This window comes from Geotrypetes seraphini, chromosome 10 (assembly GCF_902459505.1).
Source record: "Geotrypetes seraphini chromosome 10, aGeoSer1.1, whole genome shotgun sequence".
NCBI lineage: Eukaryota > Metazoa > Chordata > Amphibia > Gymnophiona > Dermophiidae > Geotrypetes > Geotrypetes seraphini.
Window position 1 is genome coordinate 78,273,731 of NC_047093.1, and position 24,824 is coordinate 78,298,554.

The window sequence follows — 24,824 nt, forward strand, 5'->3', positions numbered from 1 at the left end:
GCACAATATGACAAAAATAGCAAGAACCCATGTCAATACAGGACCAATAACATACAAGCAATAAGACTGAAGAAAGTATCAAGCTACTTAACTAGAAACATAGTCCCTCCCTCATTCCCAAGTACCTCCCACTCCCCCCAATCCCATCTCCCTCCCTCCTCCCTTCCTATTTTGCCAGATGGATAAAACTATAAATGGTAGTACAGTACACTCTAAAGAAAATGAAAAATCAATTTTTTCGCCTTTTCTAAGGATAGACCATTAGCTTTCAATAGAATAGCAAGTTAAGTTTAAAGTTGGATAGTTTTTATAGTTATGAGGGATAGCTTTGAAGCTCCAGAATACTTGAAAGACTTGTTGCATTGATTTCTAATGGCTTGAACTTTGCAGACTGGAGCTGCGTGATTTTTTGGAGAGTCCATCCTTAAGGGCTTCCAAGCTAGCTAAGACTTTTACTGAACTCACTCTTCATCAATTCCAGCAATAAACACCCTATGAAACTTTTTATTGTCTTGGCTAGAAGTTTTTAAACCAAGCCATATATGATTGGTTTCTTCTTCTACAGCACTTATATCTGATGATTTTGTACATTTCATTTTTCATGAGAAAACAGTGATGATCAGGGAGAACCTTCCTCTTGATCAGGGAGAACATTCCTCTAGATCTTGGTGCCCCATCTCTCATTCATAATTAGCCTCCATCTGTCTCAGCTATGAGGAGAGCCATCACATTTAATGAATCCCACCACATCGTATGTGTATCCCTTAAATCTTATGTACACAGGTTTTTACAAAGCAATGGTAGAGGTTTCTATCGTGGGCCGATGAGGTAAATACTCCAACGCTCATAGAATTCTTATGAACTTTGGAGCATTTACTTCACTGGCCCGTCGCTTTATAAAAGGGGCCCAAAGTAAAAAAAAACAAAACCCTGACCTGGGCTATTCCATTATGAATAATAGTCTTTCACAAGGCTCTGTTTCAATTTTTTTCAATTTTTATTTTTGTTTGTTTTAATTAGAATTTACTCTGTAATTTATTATTTTCTTTCTGGTTTTACTTTACTATTGATGATGAAGTTCTTTTTTTTTTTTTTTAGTACTATGTAAACCACTATGATGATATATCGAACATCAGTCTATAAATACTAATAAACACAAACATATAGTGGAATTAGAAAATGTTCTAAAAAGAGCGACCAAGATGATGAAGGGGATGGAACTCCTCTCATATGAGCAAAGACTAAAGAGGTTAGGGCTCTTCAGCTTGGAAAAAAGAGGGCTGAGGGGAGATATGATTGAAGTCAACAAAATCCTGAGTGGAGTAGAATGGGTACAATTAGATCGATTTTTTACTCCATCAACGATTACAAAGACTAGGGGACACTTGATGAAGTTACAGGGAAATACTTTTAAAACCAATTGAAGGAAATATTTTTTTCACTCAGAGAATAGTTTAGCTCTGGAACGCATTGCCAGAGGATGTGGTAAAAGTGGTTAACATAGCTGTTTTTGATAAGGGTTTGGACAAGTTCCAGGAGAAAAAGTCCATAGTCTGTTATTGAGACAGATATGGAGGAAGCCACTGCTTGCCCTGGGATTGGTAGCATGGAATGTTGCTACTATTTGGATTTTTGCTGGATACTTGTGACCTGAATTGGCTACTATGGAGACAGGATAATGGACTATATGGGCTATTGGTCAGACCCAGTATAGCTATTCTTAAGTTTATGGCATCAAACCGTACTCTTCAATAACATTTGAAAGTATATTTCCAATTTGATTTGCTTCTCATTTTTCACATTGTGGAAACAGAGCTATGAGATTCATTTAAAAAAAAATCTCCAGTATCTAACTCAATAAAATAGACTGTGGTAACCAATGTTCCCTCTAATTTTTCATAGACTGTGTGCGCAAAAAATTTCATCTGTGCGTATTTTAAAGAAAAACTAAATTTGTGTGAGCTATAAAAATGATTGACAGAGGGCCCAGAGTTCAGTTATGGGCATTTATGGGCAGGTCTTTGAGTTTAGTCTGAATTAACGAAAACACAATGTAATTTTAGTTACACTTTATGTAACATAAAGTCTCATTTCAATAAACATAAATTATGTTTCATTGAAATGCTTCATTGAGCGCTACCTATAAATAAGGTATCATTGTACTTTATACTTAAAATTTAGAAAATAACAGCAATTTAGTTTTCAAAGTTTTTCCCTGCGATCTTTCATATTTAACCAGTCCGAATAAATTCTGTCAAGATCTGTTGAGCCTCCATCTTGAAGGTGACTCTTAACACGCATCAGCATTTCCAAATGCTCTAAATGTAAATGATTCCTTTGTTTAGTTTTCAAATTGTTCATTAGACTAAAACCATGCTCACAATCTGAACTAGATGCTAAGAATGTGGCACCAATGTCCATTAATTTTGCTAAATCTGCAAATTGATCATTCTGAAATGCAAATTTTGTCATATCTGGAAAGCTGTTTATCACATTGCTTTTGATTTTTTCTGCAACAAGGAATTTAAAGTCATTGTATTGCTGAATAATAACACTTTCCTCCGGAAGAAATTGTTTATACTTTAAACAAAGAGATCTGATATGTCCATTTCCAAAGTCAAAGTCACATTATGATATTGCTGTACAGTCAAAAGCAGACCATTCCTCAACTTCATTTTCAGGAAATCTTTCACCCAGATGCAAACATAGGATGTTGATGAAGGTTAATATGGAATTAGTATCCACTGAAACTTTTTCTCCAGACCTCATCCTGTTGTCAAGAAGACTGTTGACTTTATCACTCCACTTAACATTGTCGCCTAAGTATTGCATTCGAAATTTGTTCAATTTACCCTGTGCAGATGATAAGCTTCCAATGGTGTCAAATCACGTTTTTGAAATGCCATGGTTAAGGAAGCCAGTTCTGATAAGACATCATTCAAAACTTCAAGTGTAATATGAAATTGTTCACTGTTCAGCTTCTTATAGCAGTGCTTTGCAATAGGATCATTATCTTTGTCTTCTTCAAAATATTTTAACAGGGGATCATAATTTTGAATAATTGCTTTATGTGTAAAGTGTCTAGATAACCAGCTTACTTCATTCAGAGGTCTGAAAGCAATTGATTCACATTCAGATGCATCTGCTATTTCTTGAAATTTGCATCGTTTAGTAGAAGACCGACAGAACACCGTGTACACAGTTCTCATTACAGTTTCTAATTCTTTCATTAATTTTACTTCTTTCCATGAATCAGAAAGTCCCAAATCTTCCCGATGTGCAACACAATGTTGCTGCACTAAATGTGGAATGTCTTTTCTCAGCTATGCTGCAACACCATCTATTTTGCCCAACATAACAGAGGCACTATCAGAGGTGAACATAACCATTTTATTCAGGTCAAGTTCATGTTTCCTATAGAATTCCCTAATTGCTGTTACTATTGATGTAGCATCACATGCTTCCAACTGTAGCATCCCACCAAATGATGTCCTATACTCATTTGAATTGACTGGCCGACACTTAAAGTAGAGTATTAAGTACTTGTTGACAGAAATGTCTGTGCTTTCATCAACAGTTAACGTATGATACGTTGCTAATTTAATGTCTGCCATACGATCATCTTGCACGATGCCATTGATAATTCAAACGCATAGTTTTTGCTTCTCCAGCTATCAGGTATACTAACATATTTCGCCATGTGCTCATTGATATCTTGAACAGAGAGCATTGAGATATTCATCTTAATGGCCAGCACAACACCGTTCATTACTAATTTGCCTGTTTTCTTTTTTGGTTGGGCTTTCATGCAACATGTTAACCAGTCCCCCTCTTAAATTTGGATTTTTACTTCTGAGTTTCCTAATACTGTCGGTATGAGATTTACTTGATAGATGGCGTTTCAGAAAGTCCAGTTTCCAAACATCATCCCATATTTTTCCAGTAAGAATTTTCCAGTTGCTTTGGCATCTTGACAACAACAACACACAACTCCATCGTCTTCATCATAGGTAAATATTTCACACAGTCGAACACGCATTGTATTTCGAGATTCCGGTGTCTCCATTTCAACAATTTCTTCAAGCTATTCAGACCTAAAAGCTGTTGCAGCTCTCTTGCGTTTTACACTTTTCCCCATTCGCGATTTAGGCATTTTAAGAGTTATATCTGGTTGCAATTTAATAAACGAATACAGTTATACAACCACAGTACCATGCTGCACACTATGATTCCACGAAATAAACAATATGATGGAACTTCAGGAAGTCAAAGAATCGGAAGTGTTTCATATCCTATGGGCGATAGGCTATGGCCCTACGGGGCACGTGACGTGTCAAGTTCAACTGCCAAAGATAACAGAATCATGTGAATGACTTAAAATTTATATTATAGTGCTTCAATAAATGTGATAAATGGGAAATCGGAACAGCTGGTCTTCTGCAACATTTCATTTTAGCAGTGAAAATCATATTAGGCAAAAATTTATTTTTTTGTGCGCTCTATTTTAATTTGTGTGCACGGGTTCGGCAAGTTGTGTGCGTGCACACAAGCACACAGATTAGAGGGAACATTGGTGGTAACCCTTTACTTGCCAGGTTGGAAGCCCACTTGATAAAAGACTTCAGACTGCTCAGAATGCAGTGGTCAGGTTCTTCTGAGATCCAGCAAATATAGGCATGTCATTCCTTTATTACAGATACATCACTGGCTACCCATTTATCATTGTATTTGATGTTATTTGTTCACCATGCCTTCCATATTACTTAACTTTACTCACGATATCTCCCTCTGCTATATGTTTGATGCAGAATAAAACTAACCTGCTTCTGTTACTGGAAATTGGGTTCACAAAGTTGTGCTGGAAATCAAACTCCCCAGGTATCCAAGGACCTTCATTTAATTTTTTTTTTCCATTGGCCTCGCGGATTTGGTTTGTTTTACATGTCTGACATGCCCTTGTTTACCATAGATTTTTAAAGGGCTTTACTAAGGAGACTTCATCTCCATTATCAGTTAGTAATTGAGAGTGAGAAGCATTACTTTTGTCTACGAGAACATTGGTCACTCTGGCCTGTTTGGGTTGGGCCAAACAAGAGTACTGTATATAACTATGCACTGGTACATCTGGGGATTCTTTTTTCCTTTTTTTGCTCCATTATTCCTTCTCTTTACACTGTGGGGATTTAGCCACAGATCTCCTCAGTTCAAACCATTCATGCCCCCTCCCCATGCAAGGGAGACAAAAGATTGCTGTGAAGATCCTCTACCAGTATCCAGAACCTATGTATCTGTTTGCAGTGCTAGCGTTATATTAAAGGGGATTATCATTTCTATTTCCTAAGTGATTGTGTGTGTCTGTAGATTTGTGCACACTTGTCACCGAAAATAGAAAAGAACCAGCAAGGTATCATCAGCAGGAGTTGCTACAGTTCTAGATCAATGTTCTCTTATCTCCTATCAATTGCCCTTGCTCAGTGTCCCATCTCTATCCATGGTAAGGTTTAATACTACATGTATGGTATTCATCTTCTTGATCTTTCTTTTGTGGAAGCTGCGGACCATGTAATCATATTTCAAACCTATAGCATTTAAATTACTTGTTCAGTCACTGATACTCAGTACTTTGGATTACTGCAATTCAGTTCATATTGCTAGACACTGTACAAATGTACTTAGATAACGAAGAATGCAGAATACCGCAGTGCATTTGATTTTTGACCTGAAAAAGTCACATCATATCACGTTTTATTACAGGGAGCTTCTTCTTTCTTTTCTTTTTTTTAAAATCTTTATTGATTTTCAAACTACAAATGCGCAATAAATGATTCACATATTTGTACGTTATATAATAAGCGCAACAAACCTTACAAATATTACTGCATTTGAGGCCTGTGTGAAGTTCAAACTGGGAACACTCTGTTATGAAACCTTATATGGTCATACCTATTAAAATTATTTACAACAAACCATCCACTGCGTAATACTGCACTATTTGTTTTCCCCCCGGTTTGAGGTTGTGTATATAAGTTCCAGCAACGTCTAATTGCTTTTCAGGCAGCCAGATGAGATAGGGAGTTACGTTCTTTATTTGGCAGGTCCTGTTCTTATATACATTACAGAAAGTTACTGAAATCAGTCTTGTTTGTAATATTTTTAGAGAATTGAATTGATTGGTGTCTACTTTGTAGTTCGCTGGGAATGTCCAGTTTTTTTATTTTTGTGAACCGCATCAATCTGTGAGGGTTTGTGGTCTAGAAATGAAATGTAATGTAATGAACAAGCTCCCAGTTGATATTAGGGCAGAATCTGTTTGAAGTTTCAGTCTGCTCTTAAACCTTGGCAATTCACTCAGATTTTTTTCATTAGGTCTTTAATAAGGTCACTTTTCCAGATTGCTCTCAGAGATGCTCTTGGTCTCTAACATGATACTGAGGTGTTTCCCTCTTTATTTTATTGACAGGTTAATAATTCTGTATTAGATACTTTAGTGTGCCTTAACTTTTTTTCAATGTTTCTTTTGAATTTCACCTTGCTATTTTGATCAAGGTAGAGAATGACTAGCTGCGGGTAACCCACTGAAATGGTGGGAGAAAAAGTCATCATCGCCACAGATACGGGAGCAAGTCCATTCACCGCCCCGTGGAGCGGTGAATGGCCTTGTCTCCGCAGTTAAGGTTGGGAACGTGCATGGTCACCAATCGGGCATCTCCCTCCCTCCCTCCTTCCCTCCCTTCCTTTCCTCTCTCCCCTTACTGTGGTGATTTGGGGGGGGGGGAGGGATTTCATCTCCCAGCTGCCCGAGTTGGCTTTCATCAAGTCACATGTGGATGTCGAAACTTCTCTTCTGATGCAACTGGAAACAGGAAGTTGCATCAGAGGAGAAATTTCGGCAGCCACAAGCGACTTGATGAAAGCCGGCTCAGGCAGCTGGGAAATGAAAAAAAGCCCAGAAAATCATCATGGCAAGGTGAGGGGAAGGAAGGAAGGAAGGAAGGGAGATGCCCTCAGATGACTCGGAGATGACTTTGGTATATTAGATATTGTGTGCAATTCTGGAGACTGCACCTTTAAAAAGATATGAACAGGATGGAGTCGGTCCAGAGGAAGGCTACTAAAATGGATGGTGGTCTTCATCATAAGGCATATGGGGGACAGACTTAAAGATCTCAACATGTATACTTTGGAGGAAAGGCAGATGAGGCAAGTCTCTTTCATTTGAAAGGAAGCTCTGGAAGAAGAGGGTATAGGATGAAGTTATGAGGTGAAAGGCTCAGGAGTAATATAAGGAAATACTTTAATACAGAAAGTTTGGTAGATGTGTGGAATATTCTCCTGGTAGAGGTGGTGGAGACAAAGACTTGTGAATTCAAGAAAGTATGTGGGATCTGTTAGAGAGAAGAGGAGATAGCAGATATTGCGGATGGGCCAACTGGATGGGCCATTTGGTCTTTATCTGCCATCATGTTTCTATGTTTCTTTTTTTCCCCCTAGACTTCCTTATACCTAAGCTTTCTGGTGATTGCATTCCTATTTTTCAGTAGGAGAAAAGCGCTACAGTATGCCCTCAGCACTGCAGAAGCCCTTGTAAAGAAACAGCTTCTATGTTTCTCATCTCTTCATTTGTACATGGAGCACTGAAATCAACATTGAGGGTCTGGTTGCTCTATGAAAATTGGTGCAACACATTATCACTGCAGTCTATTGTGATCATAAGCAAAAGCTAGAAAAAATACTCTTATGGACATCAATTAGCAGGACTTACACACATATCCTCCAGGGACATTTTTGCAGGTAGTGAATTCAGGGCATGGATTACTTTCACACCAGACACGCTCCTCACAAGTCTTCCCTGTGAAGTTTGCAGGACAGTGACAATAGAAGTCGTTCCAAGTAACATTACACATACCTTGATTTTTGCAAGGCTTAGACTGAAAAATAAAAAGGGGGAGGGGAGTGTCATTGTATAATATATCTTTAAAACTTATTACCCCTAACTTTGTGATATCTGCATATTAAATACTGAAAATGCAGCTGGAACCAACAGGCATAGTTTTAAAAGTAGCTTTGTCACTCAACACTGAACCTAAAGCTCTTGGCAGCTGTTTCAGACAATATAATTTATTAAAATAGATCCAAAATGGGGTGTGTGGGTTATAGTGGATGTGAGATATAAAACTGGGGTTATGTTTAGGGGTTGGTGGGGGAGGTTGTGCTAATCATATTGCAAACTGTTGTGTCTATGGTTATGTCTATGCCCTTGTCCTGTAATTGAAGTCCTCCATGGTCAGCAGGATGAGTCAGCTACTCAACCCACCTACCTCCCCTCTTCAGATGATCCACCCCAAGCTTGGGATCAAGTGAGGAAGGTTCAGGTTCACCTGACAAGGATAGCAACTACACATGCTCAGAGAGATTATTTTTAAAAAATCTCTGAGCTTTTGGAGAGCATTTCTTTCCAATGGGAGCCATTGGATGATTTAACTTATATATGGTAGACTTATCCTGCTTTAAAAGGAGAACTCCCATTACAGGTAAGTAACTTTGCCGTCCAGATCAACAAACTGGTGAGCAGACCAAAAACAAACAACAAGAATTCAAATGAAGGTCCAAGAATAGCTTATTAGCAACAATAGCGGAGGGTAAAAAGTGCACTTGTCTTGGCCAAGTTTTGTCCTATGTGGGCTACATCAGGGGTCTAAAATACTCACAATCCTCCTTTCAAAAGTCGGGAAGGGGTGCCACCATTCCAATAAATGCTCAGGTTGCCACTGCCTAAATCACTCAGAGCAATAAAAACAGATTTGATGGCATTTTGAAATGAGGCTTATGAGTACTTTAGGCCCTTGATGAAGCCCAAATAGGGCAAATCTTGGTCAAGTCAGACACAGATTTTACCCCTCCACCATTGTTGCTAAAAAATTATTCTTGGACCTTCATTTGAACTCTTGTTCTTTGCTTTTGGTCTTCTCACCTGTTTTGCTGGTAAGGCAGGGGTTAACACAGGAGCACCTCCTAAATAGAAGGCAGTAAGGGCCTGATTCTATAAATTCAGAAATGCAGTGATAGGAGTTCATTTAGAAAACTTAAAAACACACTTATTTGCATTTTTCTCAGTATTGATCATTATTGTTGTAAGAATTAATTCTGTCCGTTTCTACTTGTCCTGATTTGTTTTAACATTTTATGTATGTACCCATTTTGTAAACCGTTCTGATATAAAACGGGATAGAATTTTTAAAATAAATAAATAATAAACAGTGCCTAATTTGTAGGTGCCAGTTGGCATAGTTGTTAAATCAATCGTGCACTTAGGTGTCGTTAGGCATGCTAGGGGTAGGCACCTTTGTTTGTCAGAAAGTCCAAATTTTACCATGCTTTAGTAAAAAGGTCCCTACCTTCTGTTGTATATTTTGGCTCTGATTCTATAGAAAGCACCTACGGTGAGACGCCTATATCAGTGCACTTAGCCAATTTAGGCGCTTAACTTACCCCACTTTTCCTAAGCCGCAGTAGAGGTTTCTACTGAGCCCTGGAGTGCTAAATGTTCTGATGATGCGCCAATACTCATAGGATTTGTATGAGCGTCAGAGCAGTGTTGGAGCATTTAATGCTCCAGATCGCAGTAGAAACCACTACCATGACATAGTAAAAGGGAGGTGGTAATTTTTATTTTTTTTTATAAGTCTTTATTCATTTTTAAACTTTCAATAAGTGTAACATAAGATACAATCATTTTATACTTTAACATCATTTGATATACCATCAAAGTTTAACTCACATCAAATATCCCTCCCCCCCTTAAACCCAACAATTGTACTTAAGCATAAGAAATCATAGAGTATTCCCTCCCCACCTCCCCACCCTGGATGTGTATGAATAAAGGGAAAAAATAATATTCATTCTATAGAATATTTTGTTAATGGCTCCCAAACATCCCTAAATTTCTTAAAATGTCCCTGCTGTATGGCTATTACCCGCTCCATTTTAAAGATTTGGCATAACAAATTCCACCCAAAATTATAATTTAGCTGATCCCAATTTTTCCAGTTTTTCATAATTTGCTGTATGGCAACCCCTGTCATGATGAGCAAAAGTTTATTATTATTAGAAGAGATTTGACTCTTAGCTCTCATGGAAGTACCAAATAACACATATGTTATGCCACCAGATTTTCCAGTAGATTATTCACTTGGCCCCAAATGGATTTCCAAAAACTAAGTATCAATGGACAATAGAATATTAAATGATCTAATGTCCCAACTTCGAGAGGACAGTGCTAGCGTCTATTAGACTTTGAGCTGTCTAATTTCTGTAAACGAACTGGTGTCCAAAATGCTCTATGTAACAAAAAAAACCAAGTTTGTCTCATAGATGCCAACACCGTACATCTCATCCTCCAAGCCCAAATTCGTGGCCATTGAGACGCAGTAATTTGATGCTTTATCTCAATGCTCCAAATGTCACGCAGACCAGTCTTTGGTTTCTTATTCAAAAATCCACTGAGCGGCCTGGTGTCCCAGGAAGTCCACCTGAAAACATAAGACCGGCAAACTATGCTGACTAGTTGGATTTTTCCATTCAGGGAACCCCTCCTGAATGGCCTGCTTCAACTGCAACCATCTATAATTTTGTGATTTGTTAAGACCAAATTTGTGTTGCAATTGTGAAAAGTCAAGCAGCTTACCATCTGATATACCATTAGCCAAAGTACGTATACCTGCAATCAGAGCTGTTAATTGAACAGCACTATTAGAAACCAATTAAAAAAATTTAAAATTAATTTTCAGGTAGGCACCTAACTTGGCAGGCGTGATACAGATGTCTACACCAAGATACCTACTGGCACCTACTGGCACCTACTCAAAAAGTATTCATGGTTAGAAGCAAAATTTGGGGGTGAATTGCTGTGAGACTCTGGTAGGCATCTATGTTATGTTTATTGAAAGCTTCTATACCTCTACTTATGACTGGAGAGTCAATTCAGAGCGGTTTACATGAGCTTCTGTAATAGTGTTACAATACATGAGATTCTGTAAAGGTGTTGCAATACAGAGTTAGCGTTTTTTTAGATGGTTTTCAATATAGATACATTTATACCATAGTCAATCATCCTACTAAGAGGGGCTACTGAAAAGTTCTCTACTCAAGTAAGAAGAGACTGATCTGAAAACTTTTTAGCGGCCCCTCGTACCTGTAACTAGGATAAAATTTATACAGGTACTTTGCCTCTGCAAATCTTTCCGCAAAGTACCAATTTATTTAATCAGAAAACTGATTTTTCATTCTGAATTCATTAAAATGTTCAGTTTAGGGCTCCTTTTACTAAGGTGCGCTAAACAAAAAAAACAAATGCAAGCTCAATGGAGGCGTTAGCGTTTAGCGCATGCGGTATTGTAGCGCATGCTAAGCGCACGCTAAAACCGCTAGCGCAATTTAGTAAAATTCTAATCATTGTAAACTACATAGAACTTCACGGTCCTGCGGTATATAAACTGTTATTATTATTATTATTATTAATAATAAAAGGAGCCCTTAGAGTTGTGACTAAATTAATTTTTAAAGAACTGATAATCTAGAAAGATTAGTTCTTCCATTAAAATTGTTATCTTTTAGCTCTTAGATTTTTTTTTCAAGTTTGAATACCTAGTCAGCAGGTTGCTAATGTAATCATGGAAGATGACAGGTAGCAATTCACTATGAGAATACAGAGAGCTTTACTTACATTACACGTGTCATCGGAGAGGCAGTGTTGAGTGATGTTACTTGTTTGCCCTACATAAGCCTCTTGTGGCAGGCTGTAGTTAGTCATCTGAAGAGGAAAAAACTCCATTTGGTGGTGGTTGAGCCTCATATCTTTAAGACAACCCTTAAAGTAGTCTCCCCACTCATTCATTGTGCTTCCGTAAGGAAGTCCGCCAATGTATATGCTATACCCAGCTACAAGCGTCACGGATGGTAGCTGTCCTAGTTCCAAATATTTATCTAAATAGGTTATATTAACTAGACCTCCTCTGAAGTGTATATTAAATAAGTGCCACCTGCCATCGGCAAAGTTTTCTGAGAAGGCGAGAGTCTTGGCAGATAATGTAGTGATGTGGAGCCTGCCATTTTTAAGAAAGAGTGTGAAGCATGGTGTGGTCTCATTTTTGATTTGTATAACTAAACCACTAGGCTGCAGAGTCCGGATGAAGCCAGAAACATTAAAATTGCTCCCAAGGTTATCAATCATTGAAAAGGAGGCCAGGCTTGACGTACCCTCCATGCTGAATGTTCCTGCTGTGTACTCTGGAAGAGAAAGACAAGGGAAAAACATTCCAATGCATATAAGATATTCCAACCTTTCAAAAACTAAGGAGAAAACAAACGTTTTATAGAGCTCTATGACCTGCTAAAAGTTAGTGAGGAGAGGGGAGTTATTAAAGCGGCTACTGTTAACCCTAGTTGTTAAAAAGCTAGGTCTCAATGCATAAAATGGGATCTGTGCTAGAATAGCACAGGTTAGTGGTAAATTTGCATATCTTAAGGGTAGCCCATGTTGATAACTATGCCCCTAAATTGGATAGAAGAACAGGACCTCTGAAGATACCTCCAGTCTGAAAGTGAAGGCATGACATGTCATAATCGTTACAGTACTCCAGAATGCTTTTTATAAGTACATACAAGTTGCCATACTTGAACAGACCGAAAGTCCATCAGGTCCAGTATCCTGTTTCCAATAATGGCCAACTAAGGTTCACAACTGATTTTATGCTGCTTATCCTAGGAATAAGGAGTGAATTTTCCCAATTGTGTTTCTACAATAAGCTATAAATGGGAGAGTTTTACAATCAAAACACTTCAAGCCTATAGGAGCCATTCTTAGTCAATGGCAGTGCTCTATAAGTTCAAGCCATTTAATAATTAATATTACTGCTAAAAATGAGGATTAAAAAAAAACATTACTATTTAGTAATATATATTTCTTAAATTCAGATTGTATTTTTCAGTTTCTAACATCTTGCTGCTAATTAGCTAAGGATGACAGAGTGTGCTGAGTACGCAAATTTTTTGCAAACTTTTACTAAGCATAAAAAAACATTATAACAGTCATCATCAAAAGGGCAGTTTTTAAAGCTAATCCAGCAGGGTTATGTTCAGGGGAGAAAACTAAGCCCGTACGTGTGGATTTTCAAAAATTCAAGCATAGGACTGACAAGAAAAAGGAACGCCAATGCCTGCATGTGCTTTTTCATTAATCTCCCCTTTTTACAAAGCCATAATAATGGCTGCATGGCAAGTGCTCCGACACCCATTAAATCCCTACAGGCGTTGGCACGATTACCAGGGCAGCAGACGCTTCTGCAACTTTGTAAAACGAGCCCTAAATAATTTTCAAAAGTGGAAGTGGGTCCATATTTTCACCATGAAAACACTAGCGTAAATTCTTCAAGTTAAACATACCAGCTGACTTTTCTCTATGAAAATTCACTTCTCTCTCCTCACCCTTAGAATTGGGCCTGTATGTTTGATTTAAATTATATGATCACCGATACAATGCCTTTCCTAAGCACCAATGGAATAAATGTAATGTAATAACCTAATTAGCCATCAGGACAAATTTCAAATTGAATACTACTTTTTTTCCCACTATAGTCATTTAGGCCCAGATTCTACAAATGGCACACTAAGTTAGGTGGTGGTAGGTGCCTTACTATCAGCTAACTTACCCCCCCTTTTATAAAACTGCACAAGAGGTTGGCACGCTGAATGCTCTGTACTGTTCAGACTGTCATAGAGTTCCTATGAGTGTCGGAGCAGAGCAGAGCATTCAGAGCGCTGGCCGGCGCTAAAAACCTCTTGCATGTTTTTGTAAAGGGGGTGTTAACTGGTTTAATTGATTTTAATTGGCATGGTAATTGACCACATCATTTAAAATCAATTAATTTCTCATAAAAAAATATGGAGGCGCCTCCAGCAACAGCGCCATTCTTCCAACTATTGAGGCACCTAAGAATGCCTAAGGTCACAGATGGCGCCTCCATAGTCATGATTCACGTCAAAGATAGGTGCCAGAAATGTAGGCCTTTAAAACCCTGTCCTACATTTCCAGTGCCTATCTTTGATATGGCCACGATTCTCAAAATGGTGCCTCTGCGTGATTGACACACAGTCGGCTCTGCTTTTTAAGGCGGCCGCCATGAACGGTGCCGTTTCAAAAATTTGGCCTTTTTTTTTTTTTTTAGTTCAAAGATTTTATTGATTTTGTAAGAATTATACAATACAATACCAACAATATGAGTGTTCCCTAAAGGGGGAACACATGTTATTAACAAGCATTAACACTGTAGTGAGACTCTATAATAATATATTTATACTTATTGATTAATTTTCTTCTCTCCTTATTGATAACCCCCTTCTCCTCAAAAAACCAAACAAACATTGATGAAACACAGATGAAAAGGAGGGAACATAATTGGAGTCTTACCATGTAAGCACAATGGGCCTTCATAAGGTCTTATGCAGTCACACCGAAACTTTGTCCATAGATCAATACAAACCCCACCGTGATAGCAGGGGTTAGGATGGCACCATTCAGTCTTGATGCAACCAAGTTCCATTATGTGTCCTGTGGGACTTAAATTCTGCGGCAGAACCATTGTGGAATCTATCTGCAAATCTTCCATGCAGCCTATAAAATTTTGCCTACTTGCTGTCTTATTTAATAACACATCCTCCTCAGCACCACCGATATGCACTGTAGCAAATGAGTCTAAGTCAGGTATATTTTCTTCATCAGGTGGCAAGCTCTCTGTATGAACACTATAGCTGCAGTTTTCATGCCGGAGCATCAAGTCTAAAAAGTGACTCAAAACAATTTGGACGTGGTACCAGTGACCATCATCCACTCTTTGCTGGTGGATCTGCAGACCACAGGTGGTGCCGTTTCTTTTCAGAGTGCCATGCACAAATCCATTATAAAGTTCAAGGTATAAGTATTCATCTTCACTACCTCTAAAGAGAAGCAACGCATTAGAAAGAGTTGTTCTGAACCTGAGAGCAAGACGGATATCTTCTTGATTCTCACTCCCGTTTGCAAGCAGATAGAAAGGAACATACCCAGCAGATGTGAAGGAGAAGGTTGTTGAAGTGGTACAAGTGTCGTCATAGAAACCAGGCTGACACTGGCATTTGTAGCCATGCATTTCTTTGTCATATGTGGGGATGCACAAGGCTTCGTTTTGACAGACATGGCCCTGGCATCCTGTAAGCTTCACAGAGCAGTTCTTACCCCCCCATATATTGCCTTTCTGATCCACTGGGGGGCAACGGCACGTATAGTCAGCAATGCCATCTTCACAAGTAGCGCCATTTTCACACAAATTATTTTCACATTCATCGATATTTATTGCACAGCTGGCACCTGAAATGAGAATTTACCTTTAGATATATACAGATTATGCAAGACAATTAGACCAACTAGATGTTTTTATACTTGTATTACAGTATAATATGAAGAACAATTGATAACTATACTATTTCAATGTGCCTTCCTGCAGTGAAAAACAATCTTTACCAGTTCCATCCAAGAGTTAAACTCTAGGTCACAGAGTAAAAAGAAATTTAATTCTACATTTGTTGAAGGAAGAAAAGCAACAATCCTGCTTGAAATGACAAATTATCTAGATTTTCATGATGGCAATGCCTGAAAAGAAACTTCATTCTTGTTGGTGAAATGACTTGGAAAAATATCTAAGTAAATAGCAAACTGTGAATCCCAATACTATAATCAGAAAAATAAAGGAGAGTAACAATTATCTTGGGAAGAGGAAAAGACCTCAAGTGCTCAGTGTAACAGACCTGCAAAGCATTTTTGTGGTCAAAAATGGCCATAAAGGTTAGGCATCTTAAAGATGGATATACTGCAAGTTCATATACCCAAAAATGCCTCTGTTTTATGTGTACTACATAGACCATCAGTTACTCTCTAGCTCCCTCGGGCTTTTTAAATCTACACATTTGCACACAATTTGACACTTAGGGCCTGAATCTAAAAACAGCATCCTGGTTGTACACATTCTACCACCGTCTAATGGACCAATCAGGAGTATATAAAAAAAAAAAAAAATCAATGGGGCGAAGGACACCTACAATGTAGGCATCATTCATTCACATATGGAGGCATCTAGGCCAGCATAGGCGTAGTTTATGCCGGAAGTGGCCTTAGGCATCTCTAGGCATGCCTAGGTGCTTTATGTAGGTGCAAGACAGATGCCTTAAATGTAGGCCTGTAAAATGCTGGCTTACATTTAAGGCATCTGTAGAAGAAAATAGATGCATTTCTTGACGCGGCACCTACCGGTGATTGACATGTGGTAGGCGCCTGTTTTGTAGGTCCGTACCACGACAGGTACCGTTTCCAGAATCAAGCCCGTATTGTCAAATTGTGGTAGTTACATAAATTGCCTTTAACCACTAATAATTGATGTTAATGAGTACTCATTTGCAATTACAATTATTAACTGCTTTTTTTAATGAAGAGATTCACCCAAAGTGGTTTACAATACATTGAATAGTAATCATAAGAACATAAGCCTTACTGGGACAGACCAACGATACATCAAGCCCACTAGCCCGTTCTCACAGTGGCCAATCCAGGTCACTATTACCTGGCCAAAACCCAAAGAGTAGCAACATTTCATGCTACCGATCCAGGGCAAGCAGTGGCTTCCCCCATGTCTTTCTCAATAACAGACTAAGGACTTTTCATCCAGGAAATTGTCCAAACCCTTCTTGGTTTTAAAAGTATTTCCCTGTAACTTCATTGAGTGTCCCCTAGTCTTTGTAATTTTTGACAGAGTGAAAATTTGATCCACTTGAACCTGTTCTACTCCACTAAGGATTTTGTAGATTTCAGTCATATCTCCCCTCAGCCATCTCTTTTCCAAACTAAAGAGCCCTAGCCTCTTTAGTCTTTCCTCATACGAGAGGAGTTCCATCCCCTTTATAATCTTGGTTGCTCTTCTTTGAACCTTTTCTAGTGCTGCTATATCTTTCTTGAGATAAGGTGACCAGAACTGAACACAATATTCCAGGTGAGGTCACACCATGGAGCGATACAGAGGCATTATAACATCTATTCTTGTTAACCATCCCTTTTTAAATAATTCCTAGCATCTTGCTTGCTTTTTTGGCTGTTGCTGCACATTGGGCGGAAGGTTTCATCGTATTGTCTACAATGACACCCAGATCCTTTTCTTGGGCACTAACCCCCAAGGTGGACCCTAGCATTCGGTAACTGTGACTTGGGTTATTCTTCCCAATGTGCATAACTTTGCATTTGTCCACATTTAATTTCATCTACCATTTGGACATCCAGTCTTCCAATTTCCTAAGGTCTGCCTATAATTTTTCACAATCTGCATGTATTTTAACAACTTTGAACAGTGTAGTGTCATCTGTAAATTTAATCACCTCACTCGACATTCCAATTTTCAGATCATTTATAAATAAGTTAAATATCACCAGTCCCAGTACAGATCCCTATGACACTCCACTGTTTACTCTCCTCCATTGAAAAAAATGACCATTTAACCCTTCCCTCTGTTTTCTATCCGATAACCAATTTCTAATCCACAACTGAACTTTGACACCTATCCCAAGACTTTAATTTTCTCAGGAGCCTCTCTTGAGGAACTTTGTCAAAAGTTTTCTGAAAATCTAGATATACTACATCAACTGGCTCACCTTTATCCACATGTTTATTCACACCTTCAAAGAAGTCAAGCAAATTGGTGAGGCAAGACCTCCCTTGGCTGAATCCATGCTGACTCTGTCTCATTAAATCATGTTTGTTTACATGTTCCACAATTTTATTTTTTATAATTGTTTCCACCATTTTGCATGGCACTGAAGTCAGGCTTACCAGTCTGTAATTTCCCGGATTTCCCCTGGAACCCTTTTTAAAAATTGACATAACATTGGCCACCCTCCAATCTTCAGGTACTACAGATAATTTTAGTGACAGGTTACAGATCACTAACAGCAGGACAGCAATTTCATGTTTTGGTTCTTTTAGTACCCTGTGATGTATGCCATCTGGTCCAGGTGATTTATCACTTTTTAACTTGTCGATTTGGCTTAGTACATCTGCCAGATTCACCGAGATTTCTTTCAGTTTCTCTATATCAGGTGCCTGGGGCAATGGGGTGTTGGGTGACTTGTGGCCAGTCACAAGAAGGCGGCTGGGACTGAACTCACAACTTCAGAGTGCTGAGCCAGCAGCTCTAACCACTAGACCACCCATCCACTCCATGTATAATGCCCCGTAAGTACTTTACAAATTGTACACAGAAAACCCATAGCATATAGTTGAAAGGGGGTGTGGACCTGGGAGGGGCATGTGATTTAGGGGCATGCCTACCTCTTATATGATCAATTATACACAATCATTCATACCAGCTACTGAATATGTGTAAGTGCTCGCGCCTTAAAATTCAGCACCTTGTCGCGGAATTATGCTAGTACTCATTAGTGGCACTTATGTACAAAATTGACATTATAGAATCCATGCTTAGCATACATCATCTTGGCACCTAATTTTGATTTTCAAAAAGGGAATTACCCTCCTAGGGTAATTTTCTATGGTCACCTAAATTGTAGTTTTTGGAATTAAAGCTATACATTGTGGAATACACATTTTACTCTACTCAAAAAATAATGCCATTTTGAATTGCTGAAATCAAGGTCTACAGTGCTACTGAAGCACTACAGATAGTAAAAATGAAAACACTTTTTTGGATTAACCTTGGTAGTTCTGAAAAAAGCCAAAACGAATCTGCAGGAAATATACAAGGTGCAAGAATTTATTCAATTAAAAGTCATATAAACATATATAATAGCATCAATAAAAGTGATAAAATAATAATTATTATATCCAAGGGCTGGTTCTTGTGTCAAACATACCGGCTCTTGGATATAATTATAATCATTTTTATCACTTTTATTGATGCTATTATATATGTTTTTATGACTTTTAATTGAATAAATTCCTGCACCTTGTACATTTCCTGCAGTTTCAGTTTGGTTTTTTACGTTGCATTTTCACTGCAGTACCTGTTGGTTTCTTTTTGCTTTGCCTTGGTAGTTCTGAAACATTTTAGATTCTGTGAGTGAAATGATGTGCTAGCATTGATAGTCTATTCTTTAAAGTAATATGTAGAAATAAAACAAAAAACATAAAGGAAAAAAATAATCTTTTTTATTGGACTAACTTATAGCCTCTTTTATAAAGCCGCGCTAGCCACGCGGCAACAGCCCCGAAGCCCTATAAATCTCTATGGGCTTTGGGGCCGTTAGCGCAGTGCAGCCATTAGCGCGGCTTTGTAAAAGAGGCCGTTAATGTAGTTTAGCTTTTGAAGGGAACCCCCTTCTTCCTCAGATCAGATGACTGATCTGTAGTATTAATTGCTAACAGCTATGAAAGAGGTTCTTCTCTCCTGTTTTTTCATTTTTCACTCCCTGCTCCTCCAACCCATCTAATTTTAGTACTGGATAGCTTTATGCATTCCTGTCCTCCTTCTTCTATTCCTCCAGCGTTTATCATGTCATTGCCCTCTGCTATCCCTGCCCTGAAGCCAACGTATAACATCACTATAGCAGGTCAGAAAAATCATGCTGGTTGAGATTAAAAGTTTGATGTGACATAGAATTTATATCTTTTCAAGTTTACACACTATGCCAACTCATTATATGAGTACTTTCTATATATCAATAGCTAGAAAAGAGGGTTAGACATGGGTATAGTTTGGGATAGACTTATTAGGAAGGAGGCACCCTCCCAAATATCAAAGGTGGTAATATTGAATTGGTTTGCCTTCCCTATTGTTACTGTGACCTCCTTCTCCTTCTCCTCTCCCAGAAAAAATTAGGAAAACTATCCCAATGATGACTAGAGAGGTGAGTACTGGCAGGTAATTTCCCCTCTTTTCAAAAGACATGTGCATGCTGCATCAAATGCCCAGTGGCATTCAAAATAACAGCAGCAAATGTGTCCTTTTAAAAAGTGAACTGTTTCACGCTTGAAAATGTATGTTAAAGCTTGTGCTTGTGGGCATATACCAAAAAGACAAGCACCATAAAACCAGCTGCTAAAAATTCCAAACATGGAAAAATATCCTGGCATTTATTTGTGGTGCAATAATACAGGATTACAAACAGCACAATTTCTTATCTAATAGCAATATTATGGATTAAAATGTTAGGCTAATTCTGAAGTGCTTCATCCAGAAAGATTAGGATAAGGAGATAGTGGATTTATAATTAGATGCTCAGAAGGTTTTTGTTTACAAGCAGAAGAGAATATTACTATACCTTAAGCAGAATCCCTTTTTCAGATATTAAAGATATCACTGCTATTATGAAGAATTCAAATAAATGTGAAATGTTAACCTTGCTTCTGCAATGCTTTCTGAAACAAAGTCCACAAATTAAACAAGGTACAGTCTTGCATGTATAACTGTTCTCATGCCATATCACTTCCTCACCGGAGGCAAACTTTAAATAATCATAAAAGACCTGGACATTAAATCCCACATCATGAGTTCAAAATGTCTGAAGGAGCCCGTGGTTAGTGATGTTACCTGCCAATAAATATAATCCACTCAAGATAGTTCCAACAAGCAAAGGGTTCATCGTCCCTCTGGCGAGCATTTGTGACGGCAATGGAAAGAAATGGAAAATAAAAGGCTGCTTAGGAATGCAGGGCTCATGCTCCCCCCCCCCACTCTCCACACAAAATCCTCCCCTCAGTGCCAGTCAGGCAAAAGGGATTGGAAATGAAGCCAGCCAATATACAGAGAGCTTTGCAAAGGGCAGGTTAACCTGCACTAAATCTTCCTCCAGCTGGCTTCCGTCAGTGCTGACAGGAAGAAGGGTTTGGTATTATGCTAGATGATGGGCTACAATAATGCCCTAGAGAATATATACTAGATTTAAATTCACTTTACTTTCCAAATGTGAACAAAGACTATAAATACATTTCACCCTTCTTCCTCAACCATTACCTATAATCCTCTTCCTCAGTGCAATGAAACCAGGGCTGTGGAGTTAGAGTGGGAGTTCTGAAGAGAGAATTAGTTAAAATGTACCAACTGATTCCAGTTTCAAATAAAAAAACCAACAACCCAAAACCCTTACCTTATTATACATGGCAAATTTATTGTTTTATCAATTTTTGTCCTGGATCTAAAGTATTGGTAAATATAAATTATATCCTGAAATTGTCAGAGATGATACCCTGTGGTTACTGCTTTGCCATCGACCCAATTTGGTGCTGAGAGGTTGCTCTTTGATTTGAGAGGGCATCCATGAACATAAGCATTGCCATACTGGGACAGAACAAAGGTTCATCAAACCCAGTATCCTGTTTCCAAAAGTGGCTAAAACAGGTCACAAGAACCTGACAAGATTCAAGCAGTGGATTTTCCGAAGTCTACCTTACTAATGGTTATGGGCTTTTCTTTTTTACAACCCTGTTAAACTAACCGCTTTCGCCATATTCTCTGGCAACTAATTCTAGAGTTTAATTACACATTGAGTGAAGAAATATTGTCTCTGATTTGGTCTAAATTTGTTAATTAGTAGCTTCCTGCATGCATTCTAGTCCTTGTATTTTTGGAAAGAGTAAACCCACCATCCAAAAATGTCAAACGATTACAAAACCTTCAAGAAAGAAATTAAAACCATACTCTTCAAAAAACACGTTAAACCTATCCAGCACAACAATCCTAACCCAACATCCAACACTCTTTAAACCCTTAGTACTTTCTAATTTTTCTAGTTACCAAACATTATCTAAAACCCATAATTCTCCCTTAAAATTTTATCTCATCGTTTAATCTATTACTTCAAAGTTGAAATGTAATTCTTGTTTTAGTTTGGATGTAATCCGCCTTGAACCGCAAGGTAATGGCGGAATAGAAATCAATAATGTAATGTAAACAAACGATTAACATCTACCATTTTCAATCCACTCAGTATTTTATAGAACTCTATCGCATCTCCCCCGAGTCATCTCTTCTCCAAGCTTAAGAGCCATAACTGCTTCAGCCTTTCCTCATAGTGAAGTCCCCATCCCCTTTATCATTTTCGCTGCCCATGTCTGTACCTTTTCTAATTCCATTATATCTTTTTTGAGACGCGGTGACCAAAGTACTTGAGGTATGGTTGCACCAAGGAGTGATACAAAGGCATTATAATAGTCTCACTTTTGTTCTCCATTCCTTTCCTAATAATTCTTAACCACTGCACACACTGAACAGTGTTTCTCAATATATCACCAACAAGGACACCTAGATCTTTTCCTGGGCTGTGATTCCTAATGTGGACCCTTTCATCGTGTAGCTAAAGTTTGGGTTTCTCTTTCCTAAATGCCATCAATTTGCACTTCTTCACATTAAGATCCCGATTCTATAAACGACGACTAAATTATAGGCACCTAGGAATGCAGTTTTCAAGAAAACAACCATGGGGATGACGCTGGAGAACCTTTCCAGACTAGCACAAAACCGATTTCTTTTTAGATCGGCAATTCATCAAGTCACTAGGACTCGAGCACGAGTTGATGGCACCTAACAATACACCTAACAATAACAAGGTGCTGGTATTTAAGCCAAGAAAACCATGGCATAAATAGCGTGGGGCTCTTAATCGAAAGACAAAAACATCCGAAAACCGGCCTAAGTCGGCACTTGGATGAACATTTCTCAAAATCGTCTAAGTGCCGATAATAAAAATGGGTTATGGACATATTTCTAAACGACCTAGGCCTTCATTGTGCCGCTGAATGACCAAAGCTAAACGGGGCGTTTCAGAAGGCGTGTCGAAGGTGGGAGTTGGGTGGGACATGGGCCGGCTTAGACTTAGTCGTACAGCATTTATAACTGAAAGTTTTACAACAGAGCCTAGACGGAACTTGGACATTGTGACTTAAACCATGTAAAACATAGTCTAAGTCACAAAAACCCATCTAAAGTCACCAGATAAGCACTGCAAGCACATAAAACAGACCCCCACACACTACTCCACTGATCACTAACCACCCCACCCCCATAAAAATTTTAATCATAACTTTAAAATTCAGCCTCCAGATCATCATCACCTGGCCGCCTGGCATAGGAAAGCCTAGTTATCCAGCACAGAGGCAACTTAAGTCATCTTGGGGGTGGGTTAGGGACCCATAGAGAGGAGGACCCATGCCCATAAGCCCCTGTAATCACTGCATTGATACTGAAACATGTGCACTGCCCTATACACCCCCAAAACTCTTTTGCACTGGCATATAAGTGGCTTCTGCAGCAATAAGGGCTATTGGGGTGGTAGATAAGTGGGTCTAGGGGATTATGGAGGTGGTTTGGGGGGGCTCACCATGACCTATAAGGGAGCTGTAGGGAGGAGAAAACATGGCACCCTTTTTGTGAAGTTCACAGCAGTGCACTGTAAGGTACCCTACTATTTAGGTGGCATGTCTGGGTGTGCAGTCCATCACTTTGCAGACCCCTCCCACGTCCAACAGGGCTTGGTCTAGACATTTTGGACTTGGATGGAAAGTTGGATGGAAATGTGGTATAAAGATAGACGATTTAGTGGCTTGGACAATCAGATTGGCAGGACATATAATTAGACGATTTTCGAAACGAAAAAAAAAGTTGGACGTATCTTTCGAAAATGCGACTTAAGCTGTTTTTTACTTTGGACGACTTGCGAGATGGACATAAACGGACTTAGATGTTCCTTTCAATTATGCCCCTCCACGTGTCTAAGTCCATTTTAGGCGTATACATGCATAACACGCCCATGATTTGCCCCAACCGCATCTATTTTTCTGGTACGTGGCTTGTGCTAAGCGTCTACCCGAAAGCGATAGGTGCCTACTATCCAGTTAATTTTAATTTAAGCCAATTAGAGGTGCTATTTGCTTGTTATTGGCACCAATTAAGCTTTTAAAAGAATTAACCCCCCCCCATTTTACAAAACCATACAACCCCTCCCCCCCCTTTTACAATTCCTATGAGCGCTGTAGCTGTTACCGCTATGGCCGGTGCTAAAAGCTGCACTAAGTTTTGTATAAGCGGGGTAAGTTAAGGGCTTAGATTGGCTAGGCGCACCAATCTAGGTGCCTAACTTTAGCCATTTTTTAAATAGAATCTGAGCTTAAATGTCATCCACCATTTGGATGCCCAGTCTCCAAGTCTCATAAGGTTCTCTTGCAATTTTTCACAATCCTCTTTTGATTTAACCACTTTGAATATCTTTGTCATCTGCAAATTTAATTCCTCACTAGTTTTTCCCACCTCTAGACCATTTATAAATATGTTAAAAAGCAACGATACAAACACTGACCCCCCTAGGGAACACCATTAACTACCCTCTCAATTATGTATACTGACTAACCCCACTTCTCTATCTTTTAACTACAAGTTACGTTTTTAAAGCTGTTCTTAAGTCGGATTTGTCAACAACATTTTGCCGTCCTTGTTCAAAGCATCATCCTTTCCAAACTAGATTACTGTAATTCCATCTACCTAAGTCTAACTAAAAAGAGTGTTCAAAGACTTCAACTAATTCAGAACATTGCGGCCAAGTTGATCTTTGCAAAATGCAAATTCGACCATGATTCCCCACTTTTGTCTAAACTCCACTGGCTCCCAATAATCGCCAGGGTTCACTTTAAATGTTCCTGTCTAGCTTTTAAAATCATACATGGCATCCTCCCTCTCCTAATCCCTCTATCTTGGAACTACCCGAATCCCAACAACACCAGGCCCACCCAAAAACTTAAACTATCC

At 38.7% G+C, this 24,824-nt stretch overlaps 1 protein-coding gene across 2 annotated transcripts in view; it reads right to left on the bottom strand.

Moving 5' to 3' along the window:
• CRB2 (crumbs cell polarity complex component 2) overlaps window positions 1–24,824 on the bottom strand; it is a 151,941-nt gene that overhangs the window by 17,601 nt on the left and 109,516 nt on the right. For both annotated transcript variants that reach the window (XM_033961166.1, XM_033961167.1), the window contains 3 exons: window positions 14,465–15,400; window positions 11,723–12,285; window positions 7,763–7,928 (listed from right to left, as the gene is read on the bottom strand). In XM_033961166.1, the coding sequence (XP_033817057.1) occupies window positions 7,763–7,928; window positions 11,723–12,285; window positions 14,465–15,400 (1,665 nt within the window). The remainder of the gene's footprint in view (window positions 1–7,762; window positions 7,929–11,722; window positions 12,286–14,464; window positions 15,401–24,824) is intronic.